The 14,362-nt window shown below is 38.2% G+C and overlaps 1 protein-coding gene across 2 annotated transcripts in view; it reads right to left on the bottom strand.

Annotated features, from left to right (window-relative positions):
* podxl2 (podocalyxin-like 2) overlaps positions 1-14,362 on the bottom strand; it is a 35,143-nt gene that overhangs the window by 7,995 nt on the left and 12,786 nt on the right. For both annotated transcript variants that reach the window (XM_053226969.1, XM_034313991.2), the window contains 3 exons: positions 9,057-9,721; positions 8,037-8,111; positions 357-513 (listed from right to left, as the gene is read on the bottom strand). In XM_053226969.1, coding sequence (XP_053082944.1) covers positions 357-513; positions 8,037-8,111; positions 9,057-9,721 — 897 coding nt within the window. The remainder of the gene's footprint in view (positions 1-356; positions 514-8,036; positions 8,112-9,056; positions 9,722-14,362) is intronic.

The raw sequence follows: 14,362 nt of genomic DNA, 5'->3' as shown, positions 1-14,362 counted from the left end.
AAGGGAACGAGTGTTTATAGCTGCTATAATGTAAGTGACAACTTGTCTCATGGATGTTCCACAACATTACATGTAACTATAAATGGGTAAAAATATGACTTCCTGTTCGTTACTAAATTAAAAATTGTAACTGTTAACAAATTGCCGTGGTATAATAGGAATAAAATACGGTCTTGATTCATAGCTGTCTTGATTATCTGAAATTAAATGGGTACTGCAAATACAGGCATTGGTTATATGTGTGCTTGGATAGGATAATACAAATATACAGTACATGACATATAATTGGGATCATGATTCTTTAGCGTCTGTGCTGATCTAATTAAAAGTATTAAAAGCTGGAATGTGTGTGTTACCCTGCTCATTGGCAAGCGTCATGAGAAGCTGGTGTTCCTGTTTGGTGGGTTTGCTAAGCGAGATGAGCCACGAGCCCTGTGGACTGTTCATCTTCCTGGAGAAAGTGCTCTCCAGCATCTCCAGCAGCCTGTCGCCATTCTCCACACGAAACTTATCCTGTAACACAAACACACACACACACACACACACACACACACATTAAACAATTATCTGTTATCTATTTTTAACACAGAAGGGCTATCCAGGGAGGGAGAAGTTTGCATTTACAGTGATAAATGCAGCTAGTTGGGTTTTTTAAAATTCAAATTATGGACCGAATCATCAAAATGTTCTTTTGGGATGGATAGTATTTGAATACTTGCAAATCACAGGAATGAGACAACATGACAATGCAAAAAGAATGTACTGTTAATGAACATTTATTTAATGTTTTTCTTAATCTTGGTTTTTTTTATCAAATACATTTTACATTTATTGGTCCAGTATTGAATGATAGAGTGTAAATCCTTCTAGACATGGAGCCATAATTTTTTCTTTGTTTTGAACTAGCATTTTGGGCAGTAACTGTGACCTGATTAGTCCATTCAATTCAATTCAATTTTCTGTATAGCGCTTTTAACAATGGACACTGTCACAAAGCAGCTTTACAGAGATATATACATTCAGAATCTAAGTTTTAAATTTATAAATCCCTAATGAGCAAGCCAGAGGTGACGGTGGCAAGGAAAAACTCCCTGTGATGATATGAGGAAGAAACCTTGAGAGGAACCAGGCTCAAAAGGGAACCCATCCTCATCTGGGTGACAGTGGATAGTGCAATTATACAAATAATTATCTTCTATAACTGTGCACTACATGGTCAACAAGTGCAACTGTGTTAACAGGAAATTCATTATAGTTTTAACATGAAGTCTATTTTGTTGAAGTTTTCAACAGTTCACTGATGGAGACTTGAGAGCAAAACTGTTTGTGGCAAATTGCAGTCCTAATGCTATCATAGTAATTGTAGTCCTAAGCCATTATAGCAAAACTGTTTGTATCAATTGGAGTCCAAAGCCATCTTCATGGTTTCTGTGTGGTAAAATCCTCAGTAATCTAATGTCACAGTAGCATTGAGGGCAGGAACTTTGGTCTGAATAGTGTGATCCACTTGTTACCAATTGTTGTGTCCAATTACTTACTCAATTACGAGAAGAACTGTCTAATTTGAGAAAACATCAATGTCTGGAGCGAGATCAGGGTTTCCCATGTGGGGTTGCCTGATTTACAAATGTGAGGTGAGAGAAACCTATAATTTTTTCTTCTGTTTTAATCGTTTATTTTACAAAATAATATCATGAATTTTGCTCTAATTTGACAAAAAATGGAGTTTGTGTGCTATTATTTTGAAATGTACTGGGAGTCACGTTCAAACAAGCCACATTTAAAGTAACAGTGTACATCCTATTTTAGTCTTTTTCACTATACTCACACGCTGCACTAGCGTAGGAGTTCAGCAATAAAAATGGACAAATTTCTCTGTCCATCTACCCCCGATAGATCTTCAACAACATCCAGTGACTCGGATTCAGTGAAACAGCAGAAAAAAAACAAACATGAAAATATGCCAAAACATTTATTGAATAAGGATTTATAAGCTTCATGGTAAATAATGAGGAAAAAGCAAAATGCCAAGGCTTGGGGTCAAAGAAAATCCATATTCTTTTGGAGAAGTGTTTAGTGATATATACTGTATTCATTATAGATGCACTTTTATTATGAAGAGTTCACAGAGTGCACACAAACCTGGTTTAGAATTGGTATATGCAGTTTGCATCACCTATCCAATTTCCTATTAACATGGCCCTTTTGCACAATACTGCATCACATGGAGTCACCTATTGGACACTCCACTATTGGACAAAAAAAAACCCAGCTCTAAATCCATTACTGATGCAAAGGTGATGCCGTTATTATCCTGAAGTTGATTATTTTCCTATAGCAACGCTTCCCAAAATGTTTTTTCCTCTGATACCACAGTAATTTGTCAATGATTACAATTTTTAATTTATTAATGAACAACAGATTGTACTTTTAACTGTTTATAGTTACATTTAATGTTGTGGATCATCTGAGAAGTTAGTTATCACTTATGTTATAGCAGCTATTAACACTCGTGGCATTTTGGACCTATTGGGGCCAGAATCCAATGTATACACCAAACTAGTACTGCAAGATCTATAACAATATAGTGTAATACACTGCTTCAGTATTGTGCAAATTGTGCAATTTTATTTTTTTCATTTGGATGGGCCATGCAAGCAAATTCAAAAAAAGTTATGTATGCACTGAACTCATCAAAATAAGAGTGCATCTATAAGAAATATGCTACCTCACTAGACAGAAAGGGACAAGAAAATCCTGGAGCTGTCTGAGCTTCATTTAGCTCAAGACACTGAAGTTTTCTCAGCCATAGTTGTTTTTTTTTTTATACAGTCATTTCCACATATGCTGGCTGTCCTTGTGCCAAAGCAGACGCCTAATTTGGAGCCTAATTGCTTCAAATCCTACTGTGTCAAGTGATGATTCATTTGGCCAAACAGGATCTGGCAGGGCCAATTCTCAGAGAGCAAGCTTGGCCTTCATTCTGGATTAAATTCAGTCTTTTCTACTGCTGGAAATCATTCTTTTTATAATAATTATTGACCATCATTCTGTATCCTACAATCAGATGATAGGCTTTTAACAGTACTTAGAATTGAAGGTCAAGAGGGAGAGTTTTTCATTGCTTAAACAGCCTCCTAAAAATTGTTAAAAAATGTCAAAACGACATTTCTTTTGGCTTTTGCTGTGTGTATTTCTTCCGTTTCATTGTACCCTACTTTGAAACAAATGGCATTGCATAAATAAAGTTGATAATTATATAATTTATTAATTATTTTCTTTGCAGCATTTGTTTGCTGATACTTCCTATACCCTGTGGACCCTCCCCTAGTTGGCATGCCGTTGGCTGTGGCACGCAGATGTTCAGTGCAAAATACCGAATGTCATGCTGATTGTAATTACATGCCTGGCAGTTGCCATGACGATGAACAAGCACCTCGATTTTTGCTATTCTGGAGTGGGTGCGGACAGAGAGAGGTGTGTGTGTGTGTATGTGTGTGTGTGCGTGCATTTTTTGTGGCCAGCCTGCTGCAGTACCATTGACAGAGAATCTGATTAAAGAAATTGTGTGCTCCTGCTGGAGCTGCTGCTACTGCAGATAGAGATAGCAAGAATATAAATATCAGGGGTGGGACAATATTGAGGCATTAACAGTGTACTGCTACATTCCTATGACAGTGGAATCTGAGATAGTTATTCCATTAAGGTCATTATACTGCCATTAATAATGAAAATTAAATATTAAAATATTTTATATGCTGTAATATTTTTAAGCAGGATTCACTATTTTTATTGAATGACTGTAATAACAAATATATATATCATATTCAAGTAAATAATTGAGTAACAGATTCCAGTATGCAGTATGGGAACTTCAGCTTTTGCTGTTTGTTCTCCTTAACAGTGTAGAGAATTCAGGAAACGCCACAGTGTGGTTCCAGTACGACCTTTAATCTTAAAGCTAGTTATGCATTTAACTCTGGTTCTATCAACCCCATAGCACCATCTGTGACAGTGTATGACACCTGACTACACCTTTGTTCATGTGTATTTGCATGCCAAGTATTTTCAAGAAGGTCACATGTTGACATATGCGGTATTCTCCATAAGCAGCACCTTCATGCAGCAATCGTTCTTTAGAACCTTCCCACAGATCCAGTGCAAGTTTCAAATGATAAGGAACCCGGACAGTTATATTGGGTTTAAAGTACCAGTGTTATATATACTATATGGCCAAAAGTTTGTGGACATCCACCTGACCATGACAGGCAAGTAGAAGCAAGCTTTCTAATTATGTAATGTAGTAACTCTGGCTGGCCCTTCAGTTACAGCAAGGAAAGACCTTGGTGTGATCATTGACTCCAGTTTCTCATTTGGAGCTCATGTAGGTAATATTACTAGGATAGTCTTCTTTCATCTCAGATGACTGCCAAGATAAGAAATATAATGTCACTACAAGTGTAAAAACTAGTTCATGCTTTTGTCACCTCTTGGTTGGACTATTTTAGTACCTTGCTATCTGGATGTTCTAGTAGATGCAAAAACAAGCTCCAGTTAGTCCAGAATGCAGCAGTCAGAATCCTTACTAGGATTCTGCATTACACCCACCTACCCCAACCCCTCCATCCCCCAGCAATTCGCAAAGTTGGGCGATATGATCTTGGGCAGAAAACCTGGATTCATCTGAAAGATCACACCATGGCCATTTGACCAGAACAGCAAATGGCAACATCTGAAAACTTCAAGGCCAGATGGATTGACCTTAATTCCAGGTGGTTGATATGTTTTGACCATATATCATGAGGCCTTTAAGAGAAGCATCCATGATGATTATTCCACTCTCAACTAAACTCATTCTGTAAGGAATGTCTTTCACTGGCATCTAATTCTTGAGCTCCTTTTGCTGAGACAAAGACTTTTTGTGGTCCAATTGCAGGCTGATGACCCACTTCTGGAATTCCCACAGTTCTAGCAAGTCCACAGGGATCACTAACAGGACTGCAGTCAGAGCATCCTCAACAGATGCTGATCTAGCCTCATGCCAATGAACAGTGTTGGTTTTAGGGATCTCTTGTCTTAGGTCACTGTGAGCTCGAAAGCCACAATGTGAGAGAGAATGATGGATGTGTTCTGGATGGCCACTCCTTGCTGGGTGCACACAGGCCCAAACAGCCACTGGCCATCAGAGGAGACAAGGTCACCTGTACGTATCTTGAAAACACCTCTGGTGCTGTGAACAGGCTGAAAAGCAGGTCCACAAACATAAACCCATTTTGTGGCTGCACAGCTTTAACTTCGTCTACCATTCTCAGCATATGAAAATGGAAGGTCTTCAGAAAACCTCTGAAATTGGACAGACACTTCTGTATTCTAGCACTGTCACCAGGACCCAGGGATCTGATGTAGTCTCTGTCCAGTGACTTATCCAAATCACCAGCCAAGCATGCAATGTCAACATTGCCATCACCATGCAGTCAGGGGATGGCCAAGCCAGACACAGCTTTCTTGAAATGGTCTATATCAAGGCAGTGAACACATAGATGTAGCCCAGTCTGGCCTTCCAAGAGATTCAGACACTTACTGCATAAGTCCTGTCACAGTGGCTCCCCACTTGGCAGCGCATGGAGTATGGGGACAATCCAGCCCAAATGTAGAAAAGCAGATAAAATGCTGCTGACTAGTGGGAATAAAGCTAAAAATAACTGCCTCTGCAATTAACAGTGTGTGGTATGTTGAGGGAGTACCCACTCTGCAATGCTAGCATGTGTATATGAAGTCCAATATGTACACAGATAAAGGCAAGAAGGAAAAAGGGAAGGCTGTAGGATGATGGTATTTATGTAAATACTGTGTCTTACATGACTATGTGAACTTGTTTGAAAATCTCAGCATGCAGACGCTTACAAGGCTGTATTCAGTTGTTATACAGCAATCAGCAAACCCGGCGGTATATCAGAACTAATGTTTTGCTGTCAGCTTTTGTTATCAGATAAAACCCCAGAAGGGTGCAACAGAAAAGTGTTTGCCTTATTATTGGAAAATTGCAAGTTCGATTCCCGAAAATGGCACAGCCACTCAGTTGGCTATGCTCTCTCTGGGGGAGGGATGGCATTTTCCTAAAAGTGATGGCGCTTTTAGGAAGAGGAATTGAGCAGCAGTTCAAGAAGATGCGATGCCTGGCTACACGTGACTCAGAGGAGGCACGTGCTAGTGTGATACGAAAGAGCTAGTTAGAGGGTGCGGCTTGGCAAATGAGTAAATTGGGAGAAAATAGGGTAAAAAAAAAATTTAAAAGAGAAAAATGGTATTTGTAACCATTATTCTAATTTGAAAATGCAATCACTGTGGTACACCAACAACTGTGATACTAGAGTATCTGGTTATCATAACGTGAATTTATCATATTGCTCCATACCTAATAAATTGTATGAAGCTGTGCATTCTCTTATGCATTCTGTGCAAGAATGCTGTGTGTAACGGAGACAGTTTTTGTTTGTTTCTTGCTGAAAAAAACAGTGCTGTCAGCATTTTAGTGGAGGCACTGATATTCCCAGTAGTTTTACCCCAAATACTGCAGATGTGCCCCTAAAATATGAACACTGGATAAATCTGGATAAAAAAGACGATGTAAAATATAACTAGAAAACATAAACATAACCATCCAGGTCATTACTGTAAAGCATGCATGTCAATTTTTTCAATTTCAATTTTCAATTTATTTATAAAGCACATTTAAAACAACTTTCATTAACCAAAGTGCTGTACATAAAGCATAAACCTAATTACAGCATTTAAAAAATGCACATACCTAATCGCTGCATTAGTATTGCATAAGCTTGTATACAACAGGAAAATCCATATAACCTTAAAACAACCCAATCACCTATCATTGAAAGCACAGGAGAAAAGATGAGTTTTTAACAGACATTTAAATTCAAACACTGTAGAAGCAGTTCTGATAGATAGAGGCAAAGTGTTCCATAGTTTGGGACCAGCAACAGAGAAAGCTCTATCTCCCCTACATTTTAGTCTTGTTCTGGGAATCCACGACATATGTGTAGTCTGAGATCTGAGTGATCTGACAGGATTGTGGACAGTGAGCAACTCCGAAAGATACTGAGGAGCAAGACAATTAACAGCCTTGTACACAAAAAGCAAAATTTTAAACTCAATACGGTACTGCAACGGTAACCAGTCAATGTCCTCGATCTTTTAAGTCGTTTTGAATCTCTAGTATAGTGGTTGTCAATTGTCAGTCTGTGGCGCAGATGCGGACTCAACAAAGTACTTCAGCGGACTGAACAGAGTACTTGGAAAAAAAACTCCAGTTTTGAATTAAACCTCAATCACTGTAGCTTCTGTAGCAGATAATCATAAACATTAAAAGGTAACTGTTGGTGTCATTCAGTCATGTTAGTTGCAAATTGATTGTAAGGGGAAAAAAAAAACAAAAAAACAAACAAAAAAAAACTTTATTTTATATAGTGCCTTTAAAAAGGCATCTCAAGGTGCTTTACATGGGAAAAGAAAATAGAAACAGAAGTACATAGCATAAAACAAAGTATATAGGCATGTATCAAAAACAGCTAATAATAAAATAAAATTCAATAATAATAACAATAATAGTAATAACAATTTTAAAAAAGTCAAGAAAGTCTATGTAACTGGACCACAAATTTTAGTTGAATACCCCTGTAGTAGCAGTGAGACAAGAAGGATGGCTTAAACTTGTCTATCATCTTATATATAATATATAAAATTATAAATATATATAAAATCACAGACCCAGCCACACACTGAGTTAATCCTGTCAGTCAGAAGCCTCTCTCATTCACTGTCATAAGGTAAGCCTGTGGTTTTCATACTCCTAAATAAGACGCTGCAAAAAGGCTGAGGATTCAAAAACCGCAGCAAAGATAACAGATGAAAACTGATCTGTGTTGATAAATGATATGATAAAATTATTTTGCTAGAAATAGAAATCTCCTGTATATGGAGAAATATCAAAATTTGAAAAGGACAAGATGGAAACTTACACAATCGTAATCCTCTGACATGTTGAGGATGACATAGCCTTTTCCTGCCAGATCACTCCAGTCAACACAAATTACCTAGAAAAAAAAGACAGGATTGAATGAAAAGTGACAGATGGGAGATAGATGTGTCACTGGAAGTGATATCTCCCAATTTCTGCTAACATCAGTTACATAAAATAGTGAATCATTTAAAATAATTAACACCATTCATTACTGACAGGCAGGATGATCAAAAGATTAAAATGTCAAGAAATGTCAGGAGAAATTGCACAAACGTGCCTCATTAAATCCATTCAGCCAAAGCTCCGAAATTTCTCTCTTTACTTTTAAAAGGGTTGTGTTTCAGATAACGTACAGTATAAATAGGGAAAAGTACACAGAATTGGTCTTTTCTTTTAGTGCCTTCTATTAATATGAAAACTTTTGTTGGTTTTAAAAAGGAACTGAAATGACCTGAATTGTATTGTGTAGAAAAAATGGCTGTTGTATATGGTTTATTGTTACTATTAGCAGAATTTGTTGCATCAAAAGTTATCTGAACCTTAAACAAGTCAGGTACTCACAGACAACTGCTACAAGATCATGTGATATTCTGTTTTCTGGTTTAGACTATTGTTGTTTATATTATTAATATTATCACCCTGGTGCTAGTTGTAAAATTTTATATCTGGTACAGTATCACAGCACTGTTGAATCTTTCATATTCCACTTGTTTCTATTTAATAAATTATTTAAGTAATTGCATGTTGTTTTATTCAATTAAAACACAATTTTTCCTCTGATAATAATTTTACTTATTTAGTCTGTCCATCTGTTTATATACCCATGCAATCTATCTATCTATCTGTCCATATATCCATATATCTCTCCACCCATCCATCCATCCGTCCGTCCATTCACCCATCCATCCACTCAACCAACCCATCAACCCAGCCCCCCACCCAACCATCTTCCACCTATCTACCCACCCGTACAACCACCTTTTGATCCATCCATCCATTCATCCATTCATCTATCTACCTGCACTGCTTCTTGGGAACCATGCAGGTCTGTCTCTGACAGATAATCAGTGCCTCCATGACGAAGCTCAGACTCCTCTGACTCCTCCTCCTCCTCCCCCCCTGCTTCATGCCAGGCTGTCTCCGTGAAGGCCACAACAGGAGTGTCCGAATCTGCTGAAGAGGGCGGCTTCCAAACATCTACCTCCTGTCCATCTACCTCTGTTGGGAACACCACAATCTCCTCATTTTCCTCCTGTTCCTCTGAGTCGTCCTGGTGGGAATCGTCAGGCTCGAAGGGCACTTGGCTAGAGAACACCCCTATTTCTGGAATGGTAGGTGCCTGGGTGAGGATGTTCTCTCTTACATCATCAAAGTCCTCCTCAGGGCTGTCAGCACCAGCCGTGGCCTCAGGCAGGGGGCTGTTTGGTCCAAAGAACCCAGCCATGGACTCAGTGATGGAGGAGTGTGTGTCTGTGACGGAGGAGTGTATGAGTGGAGCTGCAGCTGTGGTAGACAGTGGAGAGGAAGAATGAACTGGAAAACCACTGGCCTCAATCTCCCTATGCCACTGTTCTGGGTCCGAAGCTTTAACCACAGGGAGGAAGAAAGGCGAGGAGGAATTAGACTTCTTGGGAGCCTGGCGAAGGGTGAGAGACGAAGGACGAGTGGAGGATGGATTATAACCTGAGAGAGGACATGGGGAAAAGGAGTTGTGTATATTGTATTCATATACATGTCAGGCAACTGTCATTCACGCTGTGCCATTGTATTCAATGAAAAAAACTGACAAGAACAGAGATTAGAATGGAGAATAAGAAAGGAAATAAATAAGAATGGATGGATGGATGGATGGATAGATGGAGAGACAAAAAGAGATACTGTATACTATACTATACTATACTTTTTATTCCCCCTCCACATTCCTCTCTTTCACAATTTTATCATGCAGTGGATACTGTTTAGACATGGAGTGCAGTGAGTCACAGCAGTACAAATTTCTGCAATAAAGCAAACTAGCTTCCACAAACCGAGCCTGTAAATTTACAGTTATCTAGCCGACAGCGTGCTCAAGTAAACAAATTATAATGTGAAGAGCTGATTGTTGACAGGTTAGGAAGGTGTGGACAGAAAGAAAGAAAGAAAGAAAGAAAGAAAGAAAAGGATGGAAAGAAAGAAAGAAAGAAAGAAAGAAAAACATGAACAAACAAGCCAAAAAAAGATGGAAAGGGGAGATAAGAGAAAAGAAGAAAAATAGACAGAGACTGGTCAAAGAAGAAGAGAGAATGAGAATAATAAAGGACATAAATAAGGATGGACGGACAGATGGATAGACAAAGAGATACTGTATACGTTACTGTACTCTACTTTTTATTCCCCCTCCACATTGCTGTATTTCACAATTTTATCATGTAGTGGATGTTTAGACATATTTGGAGTGCAATGAGTCACAGCAGTATAAATTTCTCAAACAAATAAAAACACAAACAAACAAAAAGAGAGAATCTAAAAACGTATCCTTAACACTACAGCTAATGCCTTAATTCACTTTCTTACAGGAAATATATTCACACAAATGTCTTACTTGGACAAACCATTTGAGCACGATAAGAAAAGTACCAAGGAAAAGGGGTAGCTGTCAGTGCAATTTGTTCACACTGACACAGACAAAGTCCAAGAAGGTGAGGGGAACACACCTGTTTGCACACACACTCACACACACACTCACACTGGCCTCAACAAAGCTGTGCCCACATGCCTGCATAAACCACCATGCCTGCTAATAACTTAGTAATTAACTAATTAGAGCACTATTGTTAGATACAGTAGAGCTAATCACATTACCTCAGACCACATAACATAGCGGGGTCTATACATAATGGTATTGTAGCAGTTTGGCAAGTTAATTGTGAATTGTCTTTAACAGTGGTTTGGCCTTCTAAGATCTTATTATGAAACCATTTTATATCTACATTACCACTATACTTTCTATCACAGGCATGAATTTCAAAATAGGTGCGCACAGCTAGCTTATTCTACATATTTATGACAACACCAGCGCTAGCTGGAATAAATGGGTTATCACGGTTAAGCCCTCCCTATTTTGGCATACTCATCATCTTGGATTGTGGATTATATTTTCATTTTGTGAAACCAAGAACAACAGCACCACCAACAGTCACAAGAAAAAAATACACAAAATGGTATGAAATAAAGGCTGGGGCTGATTTCTTTCTAGCCCAGACTGTAGATTCACCCAGCCTATCAGTGACAGTCCTGTAAAATGTTTAAACTTAATAAAAGCCACCCGTAGTTTCATGCTCACTGGAGCGAATTTATTTAAGCCTGCTTCGCTGATTCAGCCATAACATCATCAGCAAGGACTGAGAAAGCACATGTGAAATACAGTAGTGGGTATAATAAACATGAACTATGTGGATTACTTTCTCAATCACTGATTTTTCAAACTGTCTTTGGAGAACCCAGAAGTAAACAGCATACAGCAGAAAGTACAAATTACACAAATGGACAAACAACAGAACGATAAGGTTTATGCCCAAGATGAGACCCCATGCTATATGGATCAACCGCAATGGTTTCCTAATAGAGATGATGATTTACTGATAGGTACCTGCTTTTTTTAGCTCTCCAATTCAATATTGTGACCAGCCATCACTGGATAAGACCATCGACTAGGTGTATGTGTGGTAATATTATAATATTTTCTATGTTATAATGATTATGATGCTTATTGATGAGTAATAATGATGAGAAGACAATGTGACAAAGTGATTCAAAACATTAACAACACGCAGCAGCACGACTCACACCAAATTATAACAGTGCAGGGATAAAGTTAAGAAAATGGAAGGTGCTCTTTCATGGTAGCACAGGATCAGAAATTTTTAAACTTGAAAACAGGAAGCATAACTGTTCTCCAGTCAGATGCCAAATGGTGCAATAGTAATGGTCAGTGAAGTGTGTCAGTGCTGAATAAGAAAATCTGGCTCTATTTTCAAACCTGTTTAATAGTAAGCGTTTAGAGATGTAAATACAAATTTACAACAAATTTACACTCTTGAATAGAGAATAAAAGGTGAGATGAGTTAATGCAGGTGCTTCAGTGTAATTAGCATCATGACAGTGTTTTCATACAGCAATGCGACACAAAGGACAAAGCCAAATCTCTAATCACCACCCATCATGGAAAATCTGGTCGACAGCACTGTTCTATATGCCTTCATTTTCTCACACTCTCTTTATCTCACACGCACACACACACACACACACACACACACACACACACACCTGCACACCAAGTTTATACTGGAAAGAAGTTTGACAGAATGAGTGCCTCAGTTGAAACCAACTTTACAGGGCAAGCATTTTTTTTTTTTTTTTAAGAGGCATTCAATCCCACACGTCTTGGCAAGTCTTGATAATATAGCCGTGTTCAATCTTTCATCCTTACTGCCATACAGCAGGACCGCAACTATATGTCAAATATAAGAGCAAACAGCAATACTGTTTAAACTGTTTAAATGGTAAAAAGCTTTCTCAGAGATTAGTAAGGGAGGGGAAAATTATCATCACTCTCTAAAGGCTAGCAGGAAGTAGAACAGTCGTAATTTTAAAGTGCAAAAAGCATTTTAGCACACATTTTCGCTAGGCTAATTGCTGTTTTGACATTCAGGCAATATTCTGGGATGGGGACTGTCAGCTCAAGATGGAGCTTCGTCAGATGAATGACAGTTATGAGACCACTTATGCTAATACTGATGAGTCATACTACAATATGACACACTTCTCTAGCTGCATACAGGTCTGGAAATGCTTTATGTGGCTTACCTAAGAACCGATTTCAGAATATGAGAGATATACATTTTTTCTCTGTTTTCAATAGGGAAAGAGGAGTTATGCTAATCTAATCCATCCATCCATTTTCTGTACCGCTTATCCTACACAGGGTCGCGGGGAGCCTGGAGTGTCTCCTGCGGGACTCAGGGTACAAGGCGGGGGACACCCTTGATGGGGGGCCAAATCATTGCAGGGCACAATCACACACACACACACACACCCATTCACACACTACAGACAATTTAGAGATGTCAATCTGCCTACAACCCATGTCTTTGGACTGGGGAAGGAAACCGGAGTACCCAGAGGAAACCCCCAAAGCACGGGGAGAACAAGCAAACTCCACACACACAGGGCAGAGGTGGGAATCAAACCCCCAATCCTGGAGGTGCGAGGCAAACGTGCTAACCACTAATTTATATTGTAAATTCCATGACTGGGATGCCATTTATGTCCAACTAATATCACAAGTACAAATATGTATATAAAGTAAAAGGTATTTTAAACATAGATAAAGTATCCTTCACAATAACCTACGTGCAGGTTTCAGATAGATAATTTAAAACAGCATTGTTGCCTATTCTAGCCAACTATAACTTTATTTACATTAAAATATAATCATATTTTATCATATCAAACATTTCAAAATTCATGTCATGCTTCTCCACAAGTCATCCATTATAGGTTACGAAAAATGTACATTTTAGTACACGTCCCACAAATGTCCCATGACATTCACTCAACCCCATTACCTGAACATATTCACCCCTATTCCCTGAAATACTTGGAATATTCCACAAATTGCATGTTCAACAGGAAGTCGCATCATCTGAATTTCCTAAAGGTCATGGGAAGACTAAAAGTTCTCTTCTTCTTTTTTAATTCTTCCCCAAGTTTCAATGATATAGTGATATTGACTGGTGAGGCCACTTTGAAAGTACATCCCTGTAACCCAAATCATAGATTGAAAATAAATGATTAATTAAGAAAATGAATTTAAAGTAATCATTAGAAAGTCTTTATTGCCCTCATATGTATCATTAGCATGGACTCTAGTTAGCATGGATGCTAGTGTGTGTTTGCTAACTCTATGCTAAATAACTCAGTCCTGTTACTTGCAATGCTGTTACTCATTTAAGAGTGAAATGCAGCCATTGTAAGCCAAAGAATATTATAAAAATGAGTTATTGCCAAAGTTGGGTTAAAAGATTTTTTGTATGGTTATGTGCATGTTTTCTTTTTTCATTGTTATAATTGTTTAATACTGTGTAATTTTTAAGAGTTATGAGTGTTAAATGGCACCCCAGTGGAGGAATCACCATTCTAGAGCTATAGGTCCAGGATGTTAACATAATTACACAATGAAAAAGTCCACATTTTAAAGCTGTGGCAGAGCTTTCTGAATACCTTACCCATGACCATGAATCACACTCATTCAATTTAAAACACTAATGAAACTATTGCTTTGAT

The sequence above is a fragment of the Pangasianodon hypophthalmus genome, chromosome 20 (assembly GCF_027358585.1).
Source record: "Pangasianodon hypophthalmus isolate fPanHyp1 chromosome 20, fPanHyp1.pri, whole genome shotgun sequence".
In the NCBI taxonomy this organism is placed as follows: Eukaryota; Metazoa; Chordata; class Actinopteri; order Siluriformes; family Pangasiidae; genus Pangasianodon; species Pangasianodon hypophthalmus.
This window is presented reverse-complemented; position numbering and strand designations above follow the sequence as displayed.